Raw genomic sequence first — 25,356 nt, 5'->3', positions numbered from 1 at the left:
CATTTTTTTACAGTTCCGGTACAACACTTTAATAATGCATAATACCATATAAATTAAATCATCACAGCTGTGCCAAGCTCTGTCTTTGAGATCCAGAGGACAACCATTGGACATTCTCACCTTCAATGAAATGGCAATCGCACTTGTGCCTTTGGGCCCTAATCCGTGGTGACTCAGTTGCATATGAGTGTCATTTATATGACGGATAAAATACGAGACAGGTACAATGCCCTCCTGCTGGCACGCTTTTATGTACATCTCACTCAAATCTTTTTTCGTACTGTCCTTTGCTATGTCTGTGAGAAAGGAAATAAAAACCACTTAGAGATATATGGGGAATTATGAATATTTATATTTATTTGCGTTCCCACTGGTGTCTATAATCTCTTGAACATGAGCAAACACTCACCCTCAAACTCCAGATCTGTGTCATAATCTTCTGACTCGAGCAGTGCAGGCGAAACTTTTGAGGCTTCTAGTGAGAGAGTCTCCAATTGCTCCCCCAACTCTCTCATGCTGCTCCAAAAATAACCACTCGGATGCTGTATGAAATAACGCTACCACGACAAGGCCACAAAGCCACAAATTGGCACGTAAATAATTTGTCCTATTAATGAAAATAGATCACACGGCTCACTGAATGTTCCAAGCTTCTTGTCACAGGAAATATGTGGGCTGTCTGTGCCTCGGTGTAGTTAGGATGTACCTTTCAGTCAAGGTAACTCAACATCTCTGGTTTCACCTTAATAATTTATATTAAAATGGATCCAAGAAAGGGAGGGCTGACACAGCCCAGAGTATCCTTTACACAGAGCAAGCATGTCTAACGAGACACACCAGCTGCACTTTTTGAGAACTTCTCTGTGGTGTCTCCAGAAATGGGATAGTAGGACAGGAGCTCCAAATCAGGACTGTCCTGGCAAATGTGGGACTTTTGGGAGGTATGCAGGGGCGGACTGAGAACCCTCAGGGCCCCCGGGCAAAATAAATCAAGGGCCCCCTTACAGGCCCCACCCATACTCCGCAGCAAGCGCCACCCATGTCCCGCCTCCATGCACCGCCTCCAGCCACACCCTACACAATCTTTAGACACAAGGAACAAAAGTGCAATAATCCCTTCAAGGCCCCAGTAGAGACTACAATTGAGGGCTAATGGGCCATGGAGGGGGTTCTTTCTAGCAGAGGCTATCTCAGTGTCCTTTAGAGAGTGTGTTAGAAAGAATCCCCTCCAGGCCCTATTAGAGACTACAATGGAGTCTAATAGGCTTAGAAGGGGGTCTTTCTAACAGAGGCCATCTCAGTGTCCCTGCTGGAAACAGTCGCCTCCAGGCCCCAGTAGAGACTACAATTGAGGGCTAATGGGCCATGGAGGGGGGAGCATTCTAGCAGAGGCTATCTCAGTGTCCTTTAGAGAGTGTGTTAGAAAGAATTTCCTCCAGGTCCCATTAGAGACTACAATGGAGTCTAATGGGGCCTGGAGGGGGGTCTCTCCAACACTCTGGTTCCTATTCACAATATAGCAACACAACATAGCTGATACCTAGGCCAAGTTGGCTCCTCTTACCTTAATTACTGTTGCTGGCTGGCAGTCTGTGGCCTTGCTGGAAGGCTGTGGGCTTACTGGCTGCGGCTGGCAGGCTGTGGGCTTGCTGGCAGGCTGTGGGCTTGCTGGCTACTGCCGGCAGGCTGTGGGCTTGCTGGCTGCGGCTGGCAGGCTGTGGGCTTGCTGGAAGGCTGTGGGCTTACTGGCTGCGGCTGGCAGGCTGTGGGCTTGCTGGCAGGCTGTGGGCTTGCTGGCTACTGCCGGCAGGCTGTGGGCTTGCTGGCTGCGGCTGGCAGGCTGGCAGGCTTGCTGGCTGCGGCTGGCAGGCTGTGGCTTGCTGGCTGTGGCTTGCTGGCTGGCAGGCTGTGGCTTGCTGGCTGCGGTTGGCAGGCTGTGGGTTTGCTGGCTTTAAGCCTAACTGGTGGCCTGTAGGCTGGCTGGCTGTCTACTGGCCAGCCTGTGGGCTGGCTGGCCTGTGGGTTGGCTGGCTTGCTGGCTACTGGGGCACTCGTAGATTATTTAAAGATATAATTCATGCACAATAACCACTACTACTCTGTGTAGTCGTTATGGTGCCAGGAGGGCCGGGCCCCCCTCCCAGAGTAAGTAGTCAAACCGTTTAAGAACAGTTTGACAACTTACCTGGGGTCTGCTGGGATATGAGGCTGTAGTAGGGTATAGGAGCAGTGGTGCAATGTGTAAGGGGTGCAGTGTGTGTGAAAGGTTCAGTGTGTGTGAGGGGGTGTAGTGTGTGAATGTGTAGGGTGTGTGGGGCAATGTGTGTACGAGGGGGCTGTGTATGTGTGTGGCAATGTTAGTATGGGGGGCTGTGTGTGTATGGGTGGGCAGTGTATGTGTGTGTGTGTGTGAGGAAATGTGTGTAAATGTGTATGGTGTGTGTGGGGGCAGTGTGTGTGTATGGGGGGCAGTGTGTGAATGTGTATGGTGTGTGGGGGCAGTGTGTTTATGGGGCTAAAGTTCACTCTCACCACTGCGACCACCAGGAATACCTGGTGGTCACAATGTTGAGAGTGAACTCTAGCCCGTAGCTCCAGGGCTAGAGTTTACTCTCGCAAGAGCCGTAACGTTGCCGTGGTAACCGCGGCAACGATCTGTGCTCGCGCAAGAAGGACCCAGAGGAGCTGCAGGCTGAGCTCCCGGGTCCTCTCTTCCTCCCTCCCCTGCTGGCTGCCCGCACGGTGCCTGCGGACAGGGGAGGGGGCAATTGCCCTCCTCTTACTCCCCCCTCCCCCTCTTCTTACCCCCTTCTTACTCCCACTCTCTTCTTACCCCCCTTCTTACTCTCCCCCTCTTCTTACTCCCCCCTCCCCCTCTTCTTACCCCCTCCCCCCTCTTCTTACCCCCTCCCCCCTCTTCTTACTCCCTCTTCCTCTTTTTACTCCTCCCTCCCCTCTTCTTACCCCCTTTACTCCCACTCTCTTCTTACCCCCCTTCTTACTCTCCCCCTCTTCTTACTCCCCCTCCCCCTCTCCTTACTCCCCCTTCTTACTCTCCCTCTCTTCTTACTCCCCCCTCCCCCTCTTCTTACTCCCCCCTCTTCTTACTCCTCCCTCTTCTTACCCCCTCCCCCCTCTTCTTACTCCCTCTTCCTCTTTTTACTCCCCCCTCCCCTCTTCTTACCCCCTTTACTCCCACTCTCTTCTTACCCCCCTTCTTACTCTCCCCCTCTTCTTACTCCCCCCTCCCCCTCTCCTTACTCCCCCTTCTTACTCTCCCTCTCTTCTTACTCCCCCCTCCCCCTCTTCTTACTCCCCCCTCTTCTTACTCCTCCCTCTTCTTACCCCCTCCCCCCTCTTCTTACCCCCTCCCCGCTCTTCTTACCGCCCTCCCCCCTCTTCTTACTCCCTCTTCCTCTTTTTACTCCCCCCTCCCCTCTTCTTACCCCCTTTACTCCCCCCTCTCTTCTTACTCTCCCCTCTTCTTACCCCCCTCCCCCCTCTTCTTACTCCCCCCTTCCTCTTTTACTCCCCCCCCTCTTCTTACCCCCTTCTTACTCCCCCTCCCTCTTCTTACCCCCTCCCTCTTCTTACCACCTCCCTCTCTCTTCTTACCCCCTCCCTCTCTCTTTTACCCCCCCTACTCCCCTCTCTCTTTTTACCCCCCTCCCTCTCTCTTTTTACTTTTTACCCCCCTCCCTCTCTCTTTTAACCCCCCCTCTCTTTTAACAACCCCCCTCTCTCTTTTACCCCCCCTCTCTTTTAACCCCCCTCCCTCTCTCTTTTAACCCCCCTCCCTCTTTTAAACCCCCCTCCCTCTCTCTTTTAACCCATCTCTTTTAACAACCCCCCCTCTCTTTTAACCCCCCCTCCCTTTTAACCCCCTCTCTCTTTTAACCCCCCTCCCTCTCTCTTTTAACCCCCCTCTCTCTCTTTTAACTCCCCCCCTCCCCCCCCCCCCTCTCTCTTTTTACCCCCTCCCCGTAGCGTGGCCGAGCTGCTCTGCGTCCGCGGTGCCGGCCCGATTGATAGGAAGGTGCACACACTGAGTGTGCACCTTCCTGTCAGTCCGGCCGGGTACAGGAAACAGAAACTCCTGTTCCGCGCGGAACAGGAGTTTCTGTTTCCTGTACCCGGCCGGACTGACAGGAAGGTGCACACTCAGTGTGCACTTTGCTATCACTCCGGCCGGCACCGCGGACGCAGAGCAGCTCGGCCACGCTACGGGGAGGGGAGGTGAGAAGCTGCAGCCGCCTAAGCGCTCTTAAGAGAGCGCTCAGGCGGCTGCAGCATTTAAAGGGGCGGCCGGGCCCCCTGATGGCGGGCCCTCGGACCATGTCCGAAGTGCCCGACCGGTCAGTCCGCCCCTGGAGGTATGGATATGGCACCATATCTCTAATTATGCTGTAGCTCAGCAGAGCTTCCAAGAAGGAAACAGAGATTCATTTTATCATGTAGCTCATTTTTTTCAAATACCTTACGGAATGGTAAGTGATATCAAGGTTTGCATTAACCCCTTAAGTGCCAATAACAATATTTCTGTTGTAACAAAATAGTATTTGAGGACAAAAATTAAATGTGTCTCATTTAAAGGGAGCAGGCCTTTGTACAGTTGCTATTGCTAAATAATCAGCACATTCCATACTGGAATATTGTGTGGAGTATATTATTAAGTATTATTATTATTTTTTATATCAAAAATAAGACTCCACAGGTAAATCCCATATAAATCAATTTGTTCAAGCATAGATTAACAGGCATTTGATTTGTAAGTCACAGGTAAAAATGGTTTGTGCACAAGTCTAGACTTTAGAGACCAGACTGTAATGACAGCATTACGTATTATTGGTCCTTAAGTGGTGAAAACCATAATGCATAGTGTGGCTAGCACTGTACCTGCGCCTCTTCTCATGCGTGATTCAAAGCGAGTTAATATGGCATAAATCCATACCTTTCAACATTTCTAATGGACAAAAAGGACACTTAATATTAGGAGCGTAAGTGGGTCTGTGGCCAGGGTCAGAGCCATTCTGAGAAATTTTAGATCATTTACTAATAACCAGTTATGTAACTAAAATGGAGTTAGAACAAGAACAATGTATCTTATTTATACATTTATTGCAGTTTAAAGACACATTACTGTGAGTATTATTATCGTCGGTCTCTTTCATAAATTCAGAGACACCAAGAATTCTGATCTAAAATATGTGATATCACTCTTAAATTTGGGCACTTGGGATGTATCCAAATGTACAAAAATAAAGAATATAAAGAATATATTATATATTGTACCTCCCAACATTTCATATCGACGGAGGGCCATTTTCATTTTAGGGGTATGAATAAAAATGTGGCCAGGGGCGTGGATGTTTTGAGAAATTTTAGATGATTCACTAAGAACAATTTATGATTGATTGCTATACGCATTTATTGTAGTTTAAAGACACATTACTGTGAGTATGGTTGCTGTGGACCTCTGTTTACACTGACAGACCAACAATATGGGTCTCATAGAAAAGATGGACATTTGGATAGAAAAGAGGGACAAAGTAGGGACTGTCCCTCCTAACTAGGAACACTTGTGAGGTTTGTTATATGGCTATATGTCAGCAGGCTAATGTGATATATACAGGATATCAGTGATAATTTTTAATTTCATTTATTTGAGTTATCATGGGGTGTTTGAGGTATACTAGGCACATTATGATGAGTTAGAAGGTGCCATAGTCTAATACTGGATATTATAGGGTTCAACTCATATCAGGCCATTGTATCCATGATTCCATGATAGGAACATAGTGGTAAACCTGGCCTGTTACTATGGTTACCAGACACCATAAGCCTAGCCTAGAGGCTCAGTGGCACCGGAAGTACGTCGTGTAACAACCGGAAGTGACGTGCGGGTCCGCTGATCAGCTTCACCCCCTGTGCTGTTTGCTCACGGTGTGTATATCTGTGCTGGCAGGGATGGGGTTAATGCACACACAGTGCCATGGAGACAGGTTCCATTCCTTCCATGTGCACTGACTATGGCACTCTCACATGTAACGTGTGACATGTTTACTGAGCTGTTTACAGACCATATGGTTCATAACACACAGGGTATCTCTCCTCTCTGCATCCTGCTAGGGCTAATATCACACACCGAGGGGGTAGGGGGTAGCTACTGAGACACTGTGTGTAATAATATATAATGTTATACACTGAGGGTGGGCTAGCTACTGAGACACTGTGTGTAATAATATATAATGTTATACACTGAGTGGGAGCTAGCTACTGAGACACTGTGTGTAATAATATATAATGTTATACACTGAGTGGGGGCTAGCTACTGAGACACTGTGTGTAATAATATATAATGTTATACACTGATTGGGGGCTAGCTACTGAGACACTGTGTGTAATAATATATAATGTTATACACTGAGGGGGGCTAGCTACTGAGACACTGTGTGTAATAGTATATAATGTTATACACTGAGGGTGGGCTAGCTACTGAGACACTGTGTGTAATAATATGTAATGTTATACACTGAGGGTGGGCTAGCTACTGAGACACTGTGTGTAATAATATGTAATGTTATACACTGAGGGTGGGCTAGCTACTGAGACACTGTGTGTAATAATATATAATGTTATACACTGAGGGTGGGCTAGCTACTGAGACACTGTGTGTAATAATATATAATGTTATACACTGAGGGTGGGCTAGCTACTGAGACACTGTGTGTAATAATATATAATGTTATACACTGAGGGTGGGCTAGCTACTGAGACACTGTGTGTAATAATATATAATGTTATACACTGAGGGTGGGCTAGCTACTGAGACACTGTGTAATAATATATAATGCTATACACTGAGGGTGGGCTAGCTACTGAGACACTGTGTGTAATAATATATAATGTTATACACTGAGGGTGGGCTAGCTACTGAGAAACTGTGTGTAATAATATATAATTATATATATAATATCACACACTGAGGGGGGCTAGCTACTGAGACACTGTGTGTAATAATATATAATGTTATACACTGAGGGTGGGCTAGCTACTGAGACACTGTGTGTAATAATATGTAATGTTATACACTGAGGGTGGGCTAGCTACTGAGACACTGTGTGTAATAATATATAATGTTATACACTGAGGGTGGGCTAGCTACTGAGACACTGTGTGTAATAATATATAATGTTATACACTGAGGGTGGGCTAGCTACCGAGACACTGTGTGTAATAATATATAATGATATATATAATATCACACACTGAGGGGGGCTAGCTACTGAGACACTGTGTGTAATAATATATAATGTTATACACTGAGGGTGGGCTAGCTACTGAGACACTGTGTGTAATGATATATAATGTTATACACTGAGGGTGGGCTAGCTACTGAGACACTGTGTGTAATGATATATAATGTTATACACTGAGGGTGGGCTAGCTACTGAGACACTGTGTGTAATAATATATAATGTTATACACTGAGGGTGGGCTAGCTACTGAGACACTGTGTGTAATAATATATAATGATATATATATATATATATATAATATCACACACTGAGGGGGGCTAGCTACTGAGACACTGTGTGTAATAATATATAATGTTATACACTGAGGGTGGGCTAGCTACTGAGACACTGTGTGTAATAATATATAATGTTATACACTGAGGGTGGGCTAGCTACTGAGACACTGTGTGTAATAATATATAATGTTATACACTGAGGGTGGGCTAGCTACTGAGACACTGTGTGTAATAATATATAATGTTATACACTGAGGGTGGGCTAGCTACTGAGACACTTGTGTGTAATAATATATAATGTTATACATTGAGGGTGGGCTAGCTACTGAGACACTGTGTGTAATAATATATAATGTTATACACTGAGGGTGGGCTAGCTACTGAGACACTGTGTGTAATAATATATAATGTTATACACTGAGGGTGGGCTAGCTACTGAGACACTGTGTGTAATAATATATAATGCTATACACTGAGGGTGGGCTAGCTACTGAGACACTGTGTGTAATAATATATAATGTTATACACTGAGGGTGGGCTAGCTACTGAGACACTGTGTGTAATAATATATAATGTTATACACTGAGGGTGGGCTAGCTACTGAGACACTGTGTGTAATAATATATAATGTTATACACTGAGTGGGGGCTAGCTACTGAGACACTGTGTGTAATAATATATAATGTTATACACTGAGGGGGGCTAGCTACTGAGACACTGTGTGTAATAATATATTATGTTATACACTGAGGGGGGCTAGCTACTGAGACACTGTGTGTAATAATATATAATGTTATACACTGAGTGGGGGCTAGCTACTGAGACACTGTGTGTAATAATATATAATGTTATACACTGAGTGGGGGCTAGCTACTGAGACACTGTGTGTAATAATATATAATGTTATACACTGAGGGGGGCTAGCTACTGAGACACTGTGTGTAATAATATATAATGTTATACACTGAGGGGGGCTAGCTACTGAGACACTGTGTGTAATAGTATATAATGTTATACACTGAGGGTGGGCTAGCTACTGAGACACTGTGTGTAATAATATGTAATGTTATACACTGAGGGTGGGCTAGCTACTGAGACACTGTGTGTAATAATATATAATGTTATACACTGAGGGTGGGCTAGCTACTGAGACACTGTGTGTAATAATATATAATGTTATACACTGAGGGTGGGCTAGCTACTGAGACACTGTGTGTAATAATATATAATGTTATACACTGAGGGTGGGCTAGCTACTGAGACACTGTGTGTAATAATATATAATGTTATACACTGAGGGTGGGCTAGCTACTGAGACACTGTGTGTAATAATATATAATGCTATACACTGAGGGTGGGCTAGCTACTGAGACACTGTGTGTAATAATATATAATGTTATACACTGAGGGTGGGCTAGCTACTGAGACACTGTGTGTAATAATATATAATGTTATACACCGAGGGTGGGCTAGCTACTGAGACACTGTGTGTAATAATATGTAATGTTATACACTGAGGGTGGGCTAGCTACTGAGACACTGTGTGTAATAATATATAATGTTATACACTGAGGGTGGGCTAGCTACTGAGACACTGTGTGTAATAATATATAATGTTATACACTGAGGGTGGGCTAGCTACTGAGACACTGTGTGTAATAATATATAATGTTATACACTGAGGGTGGGCTAGCTACCGAGACACTGTGTGTAATAATATATAATGATATATTTAATATCACACACTGAGGGGGGCTAGCTACTGAGACACTGTGTGTAATAATATATAATGTTATACACTGAGGGTGGGCTAGCTACTGAGACACTGTGTGTAATGATATATAATGTTATACACTGAGGGTGGGCTAGCTACTGAGACACTGTGTGTAATAATATATAATGTTATACACTGAGGGTGGGCTAGCTACTGAGACACTGTGTGTAATAATATATAATGTTATACACTGAGGGTGGGCTAGCTACTGAGACACTGTGTGTAATAATATATAATGTTATACACTGAGGGTGGGCTAGCTACTGAGACACTGTGTGTAATAATATATAATGTTATACACTGAGGGTGGGCTAGCTACTGAGACACTTGTGTGTAATAATATATAATGTTATACATTGAGGGTGGGCTAGCTACTGAGACACTGTGTGTAATAATATATAATGTTATACACTGAGGGTGGGCTAGCTACTGAGACACTGTGTGTAATAATATATAATGTTATACACTGAGGGTGGGCTAGCTACTGAGACACTGTGTGTAATAATATATAATGCTATACACTGAGGGTGGGTTAGCTACTGAGACACTGTGTGTAATAATATATAATGTTATACACTGAGGGTGGGCTAGCTACTGAGACACTGTGTGTAATAATATATAATTTTATACACTGAGGGTGGGCTAGCTACTGAGACACTGTGTGTAATAATATATAATGTTATACACTGAGGGTGGGCTAGCTACTGAGACACTGTGTGTAATAATATATAATGTTATACACTGAGGGTGGGCTAGCTACTGAGACACTGTGTGTAATAATATATAATGTTATACACTGAGGGTGGGCTAGCTACTGAGACACTGTGTGTAATAATATATAATGTTATACACTGAGGGTGGGCTAGCTACTGAGACACTGTGTGTAATAATATGTAATGTTATACACTGAGAGTGGGCTAGCTACTGAGACACTGTGTGTAATAATATGTAATGTTATACACTGAGGGTGGGCTAGCTACTGAGACACTGTGTGTAATAATATATAATGTTATATATATATAATATCACACACTGAGGGGGGCTAGCTACTGAGACACTGTGTGTAATAATATATAATGTGATATATATATATATATATATATATATATATATATATATATATATATATAATATCACACACTGAGGGGGGACTAGCTACTGAGACACTGTGTGTAATAATATATAATGTTATATATATAATATCACACACTGAGGGGGGACTAGCTACTGAGACACTGTGTGTAATAATATATATATATATATATAATATCACACACTGAGGGGGGGGCTAGCTGCGTGTGTAATAATAATTATATATATATATATATATATAACACTTCACTGTGCACTACAGGAGCCTGGTATATAATCACACTCTGAGGGGGCTAGGTACTATGTGTGTAATAATATATAATATTATATACAGTACTGTGTAATAATTATGTGTGTGTGTGTGTGTGTGTGTATATATATATATATATATATATATATATATATCTCTATCCTCACTGTGCACTACAGGAGCCTGGTATATAATCACACACTGAGGGGGGGTAGGTACTATCTACTGAGAAACTATGTGTAATAATATATTATATTATATTATATTATATATATATATATATTATCACTGTGCACTACATGAGCCTGGTATATAATCACACACTGAGGGTGTCTAGGTACTACGTATGTAATAATATCTAATATTATATACAATACTGTGTGTAATAATATATATATATTTTTATATATATATATATATATATAACACCTCACTGTGCACTACAGGAGCCTGGTATATAATCACACACTGAGGGGGGTTAGCTACTATCTACTGAGACACTGTGTGTAATATAATATAATAATTATCTATATAATATGTTCAATATTAATCTCCAGCCTGTTGTGTGGTATGTTTACACTATGTAGAGTAGCTTACTAGCCATCTGTTTTCTAAGGTGAAAAGCAAGCAAACAAATCTAGTAATATTAAAACAAGGAAAATAACCTTAATTGTATTCAATCAAATGGTTAATATAGCGACCTTTGAAAAGTATTGTGTTATAGCTATATGTGTGGCAGAATGTTTAGATGTTGACCTGTTTTAGTTAATGGTTCATCCTTAAATAATTTGCTTTCTTGCCCAGACAGGTTGTTTGATTATATTTGATCTGAAAATACATAGAACATGGCCGCATCATGATGTCAGATCAGGAGGCTTCCACTTGCCTGGCGCTCCACTCCGAAGAGGAGCCACCAGCTGACATTGGCATGAAGCAAGGAGATGCTAAACCTGAAGTGGAGGGTGCAAAATCACTCACAGCGAGCACTTTGGTACCAGTGGCAGAGCTTGACGCAACACCAAATACAGAGAAGCAGGAAATTGAGTTGAATGACCCTGCAGTTCTGGAATGGATGATACAGACAGATAAAACATCAGAAAATGAAAATCACAATGGTATGCCGTTTACAAGCAGAACAATAGCATATATGGGTATTCTCAACCATTTTAGGACTAAAGTACACTTAAATTAGAGAAAAATCTCCAACCCACATCTACTTTTTTTTTGTTGTTGTTATATTTCAGACTTGTACCTGCCCTTCATACGTTAGTATTATTTGTGTAAAAAAATGGGCTTTGGTACAATGTCATCATCAATAATATGCTGTTGCTTGATGTTCTACCCACCCCTCCCTCCCGGGGTCCCCCCTTCCCTCCCTTCCGGTGTCTCCCCCTCCCCTCATTTCTATATGTTTTTTTTGGTTTTTTTTTAAATAGTTTATTGTTTTTTTTTTTTTTTTTTTTGTCAATCTTTGTTTTTATTGAGGCAAATGATGGATCGTTACAGAAAGAGAAACAAGGGGTTAATGAATGAAAAATACAAGTTATGCATAACTGGTTTATACAAGGATTGCATGTACTCCCGAGATTAACGGCCTCTTTTTTTTTTTTTTCTTGTCAATTGAGAGTCTCAACAATAGTGTTATATAGGCTAAACAAGCTGAAGCAGGCTAAACAGCACATGAGTGATTATTAGCTTAGATTTCAATTTTATAATATGTAATAGGAACAGGCTGGATCATATAACGCAGTATACCATCGGCTTAAAGTGTATTATTAAGCTGCAAACAGGCTAGGTCTATTCGTCGGTCTGGTAATAGCATGAGATAAACAGGCTCACAGAGCTAGGTACTAACACAGGTTAGTGCAATGCGGTAAGTTTATAGTAGCGATATGTGCAGGGCCCAGAGGCAACCCTCCGAGGGGAGCCAAACACCCATCACCGAGCACATAAAAAAAACAAAAAAAAAACATATATCTTAACGGATAACTACAGAGCTTGAGTCTGATAATGCTAAGCTGTTACGGGTGGGTAGGCTAATTAAGCAATACGTTGTAAAAACAAATAATAACATTAATAGCAGTCCTATCATTCGCCTGTCACATGAAGGTCTAGGCATGAGATATTAAGACTAAAGTATTGGCGGGGCATAGTCCTCAGTGGCTGCATAGATGTGGTAGCTGGTCAGCGGTCCAGGTCGCCGTGCGGCAGCGGGAGTTAGTGAGTGTCAGCCTACACCCGTGGTCGGCTCTGGCAGGGCACATACCAAAAAGTCCCATGGGGCCTTGGCGTCATCGATCATGGTTGCTGCTCTCCGGTGATCAGCCGTGTTGTGAAAGGGAAGATGTGCGCCTGGTTGGACGTCGGCTCTTGGAGCAAGTGAGTATCTCGTGTGGGAGGCCGACTCAGCAGCCTTGTTCTCTCGGGTGCTGGGGTCTGGATGTTCGCCCATGCGACATGGAGCCGCTTTGCGGGTTTCAGATGTCCCTGGTCGTGAAGTGGTTCTAGCCTGGAGGGTGATCCCCCTCTGGTGTACGAGCATGTGGGAGCTGGCGCCCGGGAGATGTGTTGATTTGATCCGCCGTTTGGGCGCTTGGAGTAGCCACCGACGGGTGGCCGTCCTGGGAGCCGCTGGCGGGTGTCTGTTTAAGTGGTGGCGGATCGTAGGGCGTATCCACGCCGCTGCTTGTGTCAACACCATCTTGAATGTCTGGCCTTTAGTGTGGAGTGCCGACCAGAGTCTCGCGCCAAGCCGGTTGAAGAAATCCAGAGTGTTTATAGGCGGTTGGATGCGGGTTCTCCCCTTCGCGGGCCGCGTCTGAGCCGCCATCTTGGGTGGACCCATGCGTTGCTGCCTGTTTGCTGATTTTGTCGCTTGGTTGGGGGTGACCGTCCCCAGCGAGGACCGGGATAACCCCCGCCGGTCCATGGGGGGGGGTAACAGGGCTGTGTGTGTGCCTCGTGTGGGAGCGGGCCCCTTGCCGGGTGATCGGCCGCCTCCCCCGTGCTGCAGGCTCCGCTCCGTTTTAGGCCGCATGGCCGGTTCAGGCTTTACCAGGTCGGATCGGTGCCGGACTGGTATCGCTTTGATCCCTGCGAGGTGCTGCATCTTGCTCCAAGCATCTAAAGTTGCTAGCCCCTGTGGTTTGGGCAGGATTAGTGGATTCGTTTCTGCTGGTGCTGGAGGATTCAGGATGCACGTCCGGCCATCTAGGCAGTCAGGCCCCGCCCCCAGTTTATTGGGTTTTATACAGAAAGTACATATGTAATACTTCAGAGATATGATAGTGGTACATCCGTAGACAGAGAATAGGAAAATATATATAATAGGCAAATATATATAGTTGATGTTGCACTTGCTTGACACTGTGTTAAACAATTTATACACTTGACTATGCCGTTTCTTCCATGTTCATAAGCTTGTTGGAATCATTCAGGTTTACAATAAGAGATTATCAACATCATTATAAACATTAACAATACAGTTTTAGGAGATTGTGCCTTCCTCATTATATTGTGTCGCCTAAATTATTTCATCCTCTACGGCTCTTTAATGTATTATGAAGATAATGCCTAGTGTCACTTTTGCCCCCCTAAGAAGCTGCCTCATATGTCGACATTCCGATGCAACCATCATACCTCCCTAATAATTAAGATAATATGTGTGCGGAGAGTAAGAGCAGTAGGAGAAGGGGGAGGGGAAACAAACCGAAAGAGGAAAGAAGAGGAAGGGAAGGGGTTCGAAGGTCAGTCCTGCTAGTCTCATCGTTGCCGTTCTACATGACGTTTGAGTAGTAATGATGATTAGGTAGCGGTGATGGGTTGGCCAGTGATGACAGTCTGGGTATACCACTTATCCCATGCCTGCCATGCCGTCACCCAGTATTGCTGTGGTGGTCTTAACTTCCTAGCTTCTGTTTCGTATCTTTTGGTCACTTGTATTGCACCTATGCATTGCGTTAGGTCTGGGGGCTGTGCTTTTAGCCACTTTTTACCGATGGCCGCCAAAGCTGCAACAATCACGTGGTACATTAAATATTGTTCTGTTTTTGTGTATGTGAGTGGCATCATTAGTAGTAAGTACGTTTCAGGTCTATGTGGGGGCGTTTTCCCTATTAGTTCCGAGATCATGGTTGAGATTTCTCCCCAAAATGTTTGAATGAGAGGGCAAGCCCACCAAATGTGAATCATTGTCCCTTTGTCCTTTAGACATCTCCAACATACTTCTGGTTTGGTATGGTCCATTTTATGTAGCTTGGCGGGTACCATGTGCCATCGGTATAATACTTTCCTACATGTTTCCACGTGGGCTGATTTCTATATGTTTAAAAAAAAAAAAATTATTATTGGTTTCTTGTCTGTCTGTCCTTCATGTTTAGTTCCAAGAGAGTGTGAGAGCCTATTATATCTGGTTTAATTTCTATATTTTACGATTTTATTTGTCTATCTGCCCGGTTCAGGGTTATTTTACCCTCTTTATTTCTTTACACTCTGTCTGAGGGAGAAAAACTAAGATCTTTGTGGGACGCTGACAGCTTAATAGGTCATCCAGTCTATTTATCCACAAATCCCAGTCTTCTATCTGTTTATATCTATTTCCCAAGTTTAGTAGTTTACCTCTTTCCATTCTTGCTTGCCAAGTTACTTGTTTTATTAATTCATTAATATTTGGAATTGCATCTGCTTTCTAATTTCTTGCAAGGAGTAATCTAGCTGCAGTCATAATATGTCATGTCACCATTGATGTTTTCTGTGTCATTTCTGGCCAGTTCAAGTTTAATAGAACACCCACATCTACTTTTTGTTCCTTATACCTTTAATGAGCAGTTTAAAAATGTCACAGTTACTTGAAGCCTTGCTAGAAAGACTTGTATACTTGTATCCAAATTGACATATTAGCTATGATTACTGCTCGATAAGCACTTCCGATTTTAATAATTACACTTGTTTAAAAAAAAAAAAAATATATATATATATATATATATATATATATATATTTTTTTTTTTTTTTTATAGGCCTTCAGCCTATTACAGCCCAGATGTCAATGTGTGACACACTGGTTAAAACCCATTGTGCTAGACTAGACTAAAACAGCCAAGGAAAAATTCTCCAGTTCTGATATATGCAAATCCTTTGTTAACGGTCTGCACCTCCCGATTTAGTGAGTAAACCCCAAAGTATTGTAAAACCGAACTAAACTGCGCCCTCTATTAAATGTAAATATGGTGAGAAACTGTCAGTTATAGCAATATTGTTAGTTATCTGCATTCTTAAAAATGCAAACAGGTTGCAGATTCTCAAAGCAGAATATTTGACCATTTTTAATTATATAGTTTTCGTTAAAGGCACACTATAGTCACCAGAACAACTACAGCTTATTGAATTTGTTCTGGTGAGTATAATCATTACCTTCAGGCTTTTTGCTGTAAACACTGTCTTTTCAGAGAAAATGCAGTGTTTACATTACAGCCTAGGGATAACTTTACTGGCCACTCCTCAGATGGCTGTTAGAGATCCTTCCTGGGTCATGGCTGCCTAAAATGCATCCAAACATTTAGTGTCTCCACCCTCTGCATGCAGACTCTGAACTTTCCTCATAGAGATTCAGTGATTCAATTCATCTCTTTGAGGAGATGCTGATTGGCCAGGGCTGTGTTTGAATCATGCTGGCTCTGCCTCTGATCTGCCTCTTTGTCAGTCTCAGCCAATCCTGTGGGGAAGCATTGTGATTGGATCAGGCCACCACTTCTAATGATGTCAGCAGACAGCTTGTTTTTTTTTTTAGGCAAACAGCATGCAGATCTACAGCTTCAGGCTTGAATACAGTACGATTTTGCTATATTTATGGAGAAATGAGGGATCCTGGGAGGCTAGATGGTGGTTTTAACACTATAGGGTCAGGAATACATGTTTGTGTTCCTGACCCTATAGTGATCCTTTAAATCTACTGTTGCAAAATATATACGTGAGCTTTCCTGCTAATTTTTAGGAACCTTTGTCAAGGATTGCAAGGTAAGTGTTATCAAATTTCTAATGCTTTTTTTTGTGTACCATATTTTTTTGTTCTGTAAAAGAGGAATACATTCAAAGCTGATTTCTGTGAACCTGCATAATTTTAATATTCTGGCATTCACGAGCAACGTATCCATATGTTTTGTTCTTGGTTTCAAAGCTGGCTATGGATCCTGCAGTTCAAGTAAATGTTACTTCAAAAAAATAACCTGTGCTTTAGTAATGAAATGGTTAAAATGTGTAATGTGTCCTAAATGTGGTGAAGTGCACAGTGAGATAATATTGTATTAAAATACAGTTAAAGGAACACTCTAGTGTGAAAATTAGAGATAAGGATTACGAACCTATGGGACATAGACGAGGACGCTGAACATGAACACTTTAGAACATCAAACGTGTGTAGAAGCATGTTTTTGGACAACATTGCTCTTTTACATTTTCTGAGAAAAGGGACAGAACACTCTAAGCACCTGAACCATTACAGCTTAATGTAGTGATTCTGGTATAAAGAGACTGTCCCTGCAGTCTCAGAAATGTAAACACTGCAATTTTTGTGAAAAGGCAGTGTTTACATTGTTTCCTATGAAGACCTCTAGTGGCTCAGAAAGCTAGTAGAGGCAATTCCTACTGTGGTCATGCAATCTATGCAAGATTAGGTTTGGCATTTTTATGCTCTGTATGAAGATGCCAATAGGGACAGTGCTGCAATTTCATCACATGGGAGGTTGTCTCCCTTTGGTTCCTTATGGGGAAGCATTTGCTTGACTGAGATCATCATTGATGATCTCAGCTGGGCTGAGACCTGTGTGTTCTGGAGGGTAAATTTCTGGAGGTCTAGTATAAACCTACTGATGATGTGTAGAAAATAAGAATCTGGATACGTTTGACATTATATTACCAACCATTCCCTAAAGCAATATGTTTTAAAAAAAGGTTTTTAATATTTGTAGGATTTGTTTTCATCTCACTGTGATTCAAATATGCTCTGTCTCCACAGGATTGTATTTAATGCTTTGCATTAACAGAAGTCATATGCAATCTCTGCTTCACACGATTAATGTACCAACTTATACTATTGCAAGATTTGCATGGTCTCCTGCAGAGCTTCATTTACAAACAGTATTTATATATGCCCTTCTGCCCTATTTGGTACACTTTACCCACAATTCCAGATATGTACCGCAACCATGGCTTCAACAGAGTCTGCTGCCAGCACCAAATTTTAATAAGCCGTCCCCCCCTTATAAGCTAATACATAAGCTAATGCTTCTCCTCCACATCGAAATTAACTGTTGCCCTTCAAAAGGATTAATATATGATCTTGTTCCATGGCAGAATGTTGTCATGCATGTAGTACATATTTATACTGTTCCTGCTGGTGTTAAAATGTGCATGTTCCAATCACCTGAATATTGGACTATGTACTATCGATTGAGAAATTGGTGCTAATTAAATTCTGTACAAAGCAGCTTTAATATTTAACAAGGATTTACCAAATGTTGTTGGGGTGTTTTGTACTTGCATTGTGCACCTACTCTCACCATCACTCCGTGTACATATTACAAAAGTGCAATATAAGCATTCTCTGTAGCTCTTTTGATGTGGCTTTGAATAAGTGCCTTTATAACAGGAAATACGTCATGTGTGGGAAGCTGAGTCAATGTAAATTTTTTTTTTCTTTTTTCTATTTTTGATGTATTTACAATTTGCACTGGAGTTCCTCCTGTGGATACGTTTTAATATGTGAACGATAAAAGAAGAAGCTCTTATCTGTCGGCAATCTGTTCATATTGACTTCTTTTGATGTGAGCCATTTATGTTCTGATTCTGTCTTGTGCTAGATCTTCTGTGGAGGGACTGGGAAGACCTGTATGAACTAGACAGTACTAGCAAGGAGCTGTTTGACTTCACTGTCTTATCCTACAATATCCTCTCCCAGGACCTGGTGGAACAGAACCCCACTCTGTATACCCACTGCTCCCCTATTATTCTGGGCTGGGATTACCGATGGCAGAGCATCCTGCAAGAGCTTCAACACTGGGATGCAGACGTGAGTCACACAGTCTAAAATACACTGCATAGGATAGAGTGTAACTGTGCATACATAGGTTATAGAGTCTATATCCCTATAATATTTATAAATACTCAGAATGACTGATTTTCACATGAAAGCTCAATTTATAATGTCTGCTCTACTGTCCGTAAACCCCTGCTTTTTTTTCCCTCTGGCTTCCGACATGCAGTATGTCAATGCTACCCGTATGCCATTGTTGTTGCTCTGTCCCCTTTTTTTCCTCCACCTGTCTTTTTATCTATCCATGACTAGTATGTTTGCAGTGGTGAGAGCAAGTTTATGGACCCTTCAGAATTATCTATATTTCTGTATTACTTGGATCTAAAATGTGATCTGATCCAAATCCTAATAAAGAGAATCTAGTTAAACAACATTCATAGTGTTTGTTGGAAAGATTATCTGTACCTTTTAGATTCCGTAACTAAATATTTGCTGTACCATCTGTCAGTTGATTGTGCACATTGGCTTTAAAGTGTTGTGTACTGTTCCCGTGTACAGGATGGCTTCCAAGCATTGATTTTTCCACACCACCTTACAACAGCTGGCTTCTGATTTTGAATAACATTCCAGTTGGGTTAACTATGGATTCAGACCATTCCATTCGATTTTTGCTACTGCCTTGGATTTGTGTGTGTTAAAGGGTGTTTTTTTGTTGTTTTGTTTTTTTTTCTTTTGTGCACTAAATTCTGTTAAGTTTCAAGAAACATTAAAGGAACACTATAGTCCCCTAAATTACTTTAGCTAAATAAAGCAGTTTTAGTGTATAGATCATTCCCCTGCAATTTAACTGCTCCATTCACTGTCATTTAGTAGTTAAATCACTTTGTTTCTGTTTATGCAGCCCTAGCCACACCTCCCCTGGCTATGATTGACAGAGCCTGCATGAAAAAAAAAACTGGTTTCACTTTCAAACAGATGTAATTTACCTTAAATAATCGTATCTCAATCTCTAAATTGAACTTTAATCACATACAGGAGGCTCTTGCAGGGTCTAGCAAGCTATTAACATAGCAGGGGATAAGAAAATCTTAATTAAACAGAACTTTCAATAAAGAAAGCCTAAATAGGGCTCTCTTTACAGGAAGTGTTTATGGAAGGCTGTGCAAGTCACATGCAGGGAGGTGTGACTAGGGTTCATAAACAAAGGGATTTAACTCCTAAATGGCAGAGGATTGAGCAGTGAGGCTGCAGGGGCATGTTCTATACACCAAAACGGCTTCATTAAGCGAAAGTTGTTCAGGTGACTATAGTGTCCCTTTAATCAAAGCAAGAGTGTTAAATACCACCAGCTGCCTGTTGAAAAAGTTCTATACCTAAACTATTTTTGGCTTTTTGCTGTTCCGTTCTCAAACAGGCTCCCGTGACCTCTGCTGTAGCATTTGAATAATTCAAAAATAATTGCTATCTAAACACTGAAAGTAAAGTTTGGTGGCAAAGTACAGTACTTTCAAAAATATTACACACCTGCTGCCAGTGGGCTGCCAAACATAACATTTCTTGTTTATTTAAAAAAGTTCTACTTTCATATAATTCCCCCCTTCATTGTGTTTTACCAGTATTCCTCTTAATTATACAGGTAGTCCTTAGATGAGGTGACAAACCACCATGTCCTTTTTTTTTTTTTTTTTTTTTTAGAGAGCAGTGTTGCCCACTTGGCATCATCCCATACACAGTATTCACATGTACTTTATGGTGGGTTCGCAGACACTGGCCTTAACCCCTTAACCAATGCAGGAAAGGGATGCCTACAAGTCATGTTGCTCTCTTGGGGTCATGTTAGCTTTATAGCCAATCCTGACTGGGAGAACAATGATGTTGAACTTCCTCCTTTTATATATCTGGATTGGAGGAGGCCTATATCTACAGCAGTGGTTTTGGAACAGGAACTTTTCTTGTGTTCTTGAGTTACTCCGAGATCTTTTGATCAGCTCATTATTCACTTCACAGGTCTGGCGTGAAGACTATACTGTGATGTTAACAACCAATGTCTGTGTTTAGTTTATAAGGAAGGACCCATAATCAACAAATGATTGAGTCAGATGTTCCAGTCAGTGAGATGACAAACTATCCCCTCAAAGAGTTGATTGTTGTGGGGGTTCTCCAAAGTCCGTTAATGTTGAATCAATGTGTTAATTAAGCACATGGTATTATTTGTCTAACATGATTCTGTTTATCTAATCTTGGAACTTGGTTAACGATCAGATCACATTTGCCTTCAAAATAAAGAAAGATAATCTTTCCTTTCATCACTCTATATAGAACGCATTAATTAGATTATTGTGTCCTCCAGGTTCTCTGCCTGCAGGAGGTGCAGGAAGATCATTACAGGGAACAGGTGCAGCCCAGCCTGTCTGCATTGGGTAATATCTTACATTCTAACATTAAACACTGCACTGCTGTGATGGTGCTATGAATGCACTGCTTGTCTCTGTACCGTGAGAGATGGAATGTACTGAATGCCTGGTCTATCTGTTCAGGGTGTTGCAGGAGAGTGCTATAAACTCCCTGAATCCTAGGGCTGTACTGAGAGTGTGCTGAATGCTCCTCTTCTGTCTTCTCGAAGTACAGTGAGAGTCAGAATGCTTTCAGTACTCCCTGTTTGTCTTACCAGGTTCCAATGTGAGAGAGTGTTCTAAAACTGTCTATCTCTTCCGGGTACACTGAGACAGTGTTCAGATTGCTTGCTATCTTTCTCCTCTGGGTATACTGAAAGAGTGTTCAGATTGTTTGCTATCTTTCTCCTCCGGGTATACTGAAAGAGTGTTCAGATTGTTTGCTATCTTTCTCCTCCGGGTATACTGAAAGAGTGTTCAGAATGCTTCCTGTCTGTCTTATGGTTTTTTTTTGTACGAAATTAGACCAGAACATGGTCTAAATTCTGCTTGTATATCTGATTGGGGTACACTGAGTGCCCTGAACTCTCCTTGTCTGTCTCCTTAGGGTACAGTGAAGTGGGCTTTTCTGAATGCTCCCTATCTATCTCCTCTGTGCACATTGAGAGCGATTGTGCAGAATGCTTACTGCCTGTCTTGTCAGGGTGCAGTGAGAAGAATATGCACTAAACTCCCTGTCTCCTCAGGTTACAGCTGCCACTACAAACGCCGGACAGGCAGAAAAACCGATGGTTGCTGTACATGCTTCAAGCTTTCACGGTTTACTCTTCTTCATGAGAGACATGTCGAGTATTTCCGTCCAGGGATTCAAGTGCTGAATCGGGACAATATTGGGCTTGTTCTTCTCCTGAGCCCCATACTCAAAGAAGGTTTAGAAAAGTGTCCCCACGCACTGTGTGTGGCCAATACGCACCTCCTTTTCAACCCCAGGAGAGGGGATATCAAACTGGCACAGTTGGCACTGCTACTAGCAGAAGTGGACAAAATATCCCAGACATCAGATGGCGCCCATCACCCCATTCTACTCTGTGGAGATCTGAATGCCACTCCTGGCTCTCCACTTTATCGATTTATGCGCAATGGGATTCTGAATTACAAGAATCTGCCTGCCTGGAAGGTGAACCTTCTCACATTTATTTAAAAGCCTGAAACCAGTTTTTGTTTTATGTGTGAGTCTGATAATACTTCTTTTCCACCCAGGTTTCCGGTCAGGAGAAATTTTGTCCTACACTACACCCTTGGATACTGTCTGCTCCTCTTTGGCCAGATGCGTTGGGTATCTCCGATCACTGTCAATTTGCTGAAAACCTTAGAAAAACAGGTTAGACATCAATATGGATACTTGGCATCCTGAGAGAGACATTGCATAGTTCAAAATGGGAAGCATTGCCGTAGATGACAATGTGTGACGATTGGTTTCCAGAAAAAAAAAAACGCTAATTTAATATGCTTTGATATTTGAGAAAAATGTACCCCTACTTTTCGATGAGAGGGTTCTTTATTAAAGGGACACTATAGTCACCAGAACAACTATAGCTTATTGTATTTGTTCTGGTGAGTATAATCATTCCCTTCAGGCTTTTTGCACTAAACACTGGTTTTTCAGAGAAAATGAAATGTTTACATTACAGTCTAGGAATACCTCCACTGGCCACTCCTCATATGGCTGCTAGAGGTGCTTCCTGGGGCAGTGCTGCACAGTGTGCAGCACTACCATACAGTGTCGCCATCCTCTGCATGGAGACACTGAACTTGCCTTATAGAGATGCATTCATCCAACGCATCTCTACGAGGAGATGACTATTGGCCAGGGCTGTGTTTGGCTTGTGCTGGCTCTGCCCCTGATCTGCTTCCTTGATAGTCTCAGCCATTCATATGTGAAAGCATTGTGATTGGCTCAGAATACCACTTCTGATATCAGCCAAGCAGACAGATCAGAGGAAGATCCATCAGCAGCAGACTGGAGTAAAGGTAAGATTATACTATATTTATGGAGGTCAAGGGGGAGGCCACAGGGTGCTAGATGGTGTTTTTAACACTATAGGGTCAGGAATACATGTTTGTCTTTAAGTCATACACACAAGCTGAATCACTTGCAATGGTATTTTATGTGTATTTGCACTTTGTCATCCACAAAGTGTACATGCATTATAAATGTCATGCTGTATGGGGGTCTTGTAAACTGTCATTCTGTATGGTTTATGTAAACGTGTGCTGTATAGGGAGCTAGTAAAGTGAGTCGCACTGTGAGATGTGTTATTAGTTAGGTGACACTGCAATGGGGGTGTAGAAGGACTTGGGAAGAGGTTAGGAAAAAAAAAAAAGTTTAAAAACGTTCCTGTTTCAGATAGACTTGTATACACCCGCGAGCAGATCTTACACCTGAGATTCTGTGAGTGTGCCCTTCAACGTCCACCTGAACTCTGCCAGATTGTTGGAGTGACTGACCGACAACCTGGTAAGGATTTTAAAAAGGGGTTTGGGGTTACCCATATGTCGCCTCTCTCATTCTATTTTATCTTAGATCCCGACACAGAAACTGTACACATTGCCCCACCTATGATCTTTGCTAACAGCCAAACTCCAGTCTTCAGGTATGAACATAGTATTGTAGCAGCTACTTGTAACGGTGGTGTTTAGGACTACTACAGTTTTGTGTTGTTTTCAGGTCTCAGCCTATACTGCAGCACAATTTGCTCCTGACCTCTGTGTACAGTCACTTTCTTGTAGCCAAAGGTCGCCCAGAGGTGACCACTATTCCCTTGGGTATTGGTAGCACGGTGGATTACATTTTCTATTCTGCAGAACCTCTTGTTGAGGACAACACAAGCCACGGTGAGTCCACCAATCTGGCACTAGCCAGTTGATGCCATCTCTGATATTAAAGTAAAAAATACTGTAAATGTTTTGTTTTTGTGTCTCTAATTGGTACGATTCTGCTGTGTTCCTACTGTACTCCTTTCAGGCGTGCGTTTCTATCAAGACAACAAACTGAAACTCCTCGGACGACTGTGTCTTCTCTCCGAAAATGACTTGTGGCCTGCTCACGGCCTCCCAAACCAATTCTACTGCTCAGACCACCTGTGTTTGCTTGCTCGCTTTGCTCTGGACATTTCTGTACCCTAATGGTGAAAATGTCATAATCTTCTACTCGTCCTACCTTCCAAACTTTGGGGTAGAGGGGTTTGTGCACCAACATTTACTGCACGGCTTTCAGTACATGTGTGAACTCAAAGAGAGGGTCTTCCAACCATTCATTTTAAAGCTTTGTTTTTAAGGATGTTCTGTCTGACATGTAAGGTTGCCAGATTGTCATTTTTTTTGTGAGGAACTTATAATTTCTTAGGGCTGTGGAAATTAATTATTATTATTAAAATTTTATTTTCCAAAGGACTAAGGCAGTAGCCCATTCTCTGTCTGTCCTGACACACAGAATAATTTCAGTTTTGGGCACTTACCTAGCGTCCTGGACATTGACAGGGTTTTTCCCAAATTAAACCAAATGGAAAAACTGAGACACAGCTAATCTGGAAAAATTGCAAACTTGGCTATAGTTACAAGCTTTTGTTTCTGTTGTTCCATTCAGAGTTTAGTGAATAACTTTAAGTGTCTCGCCCCGGTTCTCACTCTGCCCCCCCTTCCACCCTCTTTTGGTGTGTTCCAGCTGTGTGAGCTTTCTGCGTGAATGGTCCTTGTTGGCCAATGTGGGGTTAATGTTTGAGTTGTGGACAATGTGTTCTGCACTTCTGGTGGGTGCAGACCTTAGTGATCACTTCCTTGCATGCTCGGCACTCAGTGAGTCACAGTGCAACTGCCTGCTCATTAGTGAGCACTAGCTAAAGGCAAAAAAACATTGCTTGTCTGGAACTATATTTCCCGTGCATTACGTAATACTAATTCCTGCACTCTGTCGGGCAAGATTTGAGTGACAGCACGAAATCCATTGGCTAGTGAAGTTTCCCAGGTATCTCCGTTGTGGTTGGTTTTATTTAAAAAAAGAAACATTTTTGTCATAAGCTCATGAATTCTAAACATACCAACACATAGTTCTTCCTAGCTCTGCCCAACATAAAGCAGGACTCACAAGGGTCTTTAAAAAAAACCCAAACAAAAACATGACGATCTTGCAACCCTCCCAGAGGCCAACTCCTGGAGGATACAAAGCCTAGTTGCTGTCTTGTTTTCATAGATTCACTTCAATGTCTCTACCAGAAGACCGCATAACC

The 25,356-nt window shown here is 42.4% G+C and overlaps 2 protein-coding genes across 3 annotated transcripts in view; one reads left to right on the top strand and one right to left on the bottom strand.

Moving 5' to 3' along the window:
* LRRC74A (leucine rich repeat containing 74A) overlaps positions 1-463 on the bottom strand; it is a 34,384-nt gene extending 33,921 nt beyond the window's left edge. The window contains exons 1-2 of the mRNA XM_063439641.1: positions 410-463; positions 121-296 (exon numbers count right to left, since the gene is read on the bottom strand). Of these exons, the coding sequence (XP_063295711.1) occupies positions 121-258 (138 nt within the window). The 5' untranslated portion in view covers positions 259-296; positions 410-463. The remainder of the gene's footprint in view (positions 1-120; positions 297-409) is intronic.
* Positions 99-25,246, top strand: ANGEL1 (angel homolog 1). Of its 2 annotated transcripts, none has more exons than XM_063439640.1 (10): positions 99-221; positions 11,459-11,765; positions 18,505-18,713; positions 21,028-21,097; positions 21,817-22,247; positions 22,331-22,451; positions 23,478-23,588; positions 23,655-23,724; positions 23,799-23,965; positions 24,096-25,246. In XM_063439640.1, the coding sequence occupies exons 2-10, from the start codon at positions 11,507-11,509 to the stop codon at positions 24,254-24,256; spliced, it is 1,599 nt and encodes a 532-aa protein (XP_063295710.1). In that variant the 5' UTR covers positions 99-221; positions 11,459-11,506; the 3' UTR covers positions 24,257-25,246. The 2 variants fall into 2 exon arrangements, with proteins under 2 accessions (XP_063295710.1, XP_063295709.1); XM_063439639.1 differs by lacking the exon at positions 99-221 and adding an exon at positions 5,882-5,943.
* Positions 25,247-25,356: the final 110 nt, after the last annotated feature.

The sequence above is a fragment of the Pelobates fuscus genome, chromosome 13, assembly GCF_036172605.1.
Source record: "Pelobates fuscus isolate aPelFus1 chromosome 13, aPelFus1.pri, whole genome shotgun sequence".
Lineage (NCBI taxonomy): Eukaryota > Metazoa > Chordata > Amphibia > Anura > Pelobatidae > Pelobates > Pelobates fuscus.
This window is presented reverse-complemented; position numbering and strand designations above follow the sequence as displayed.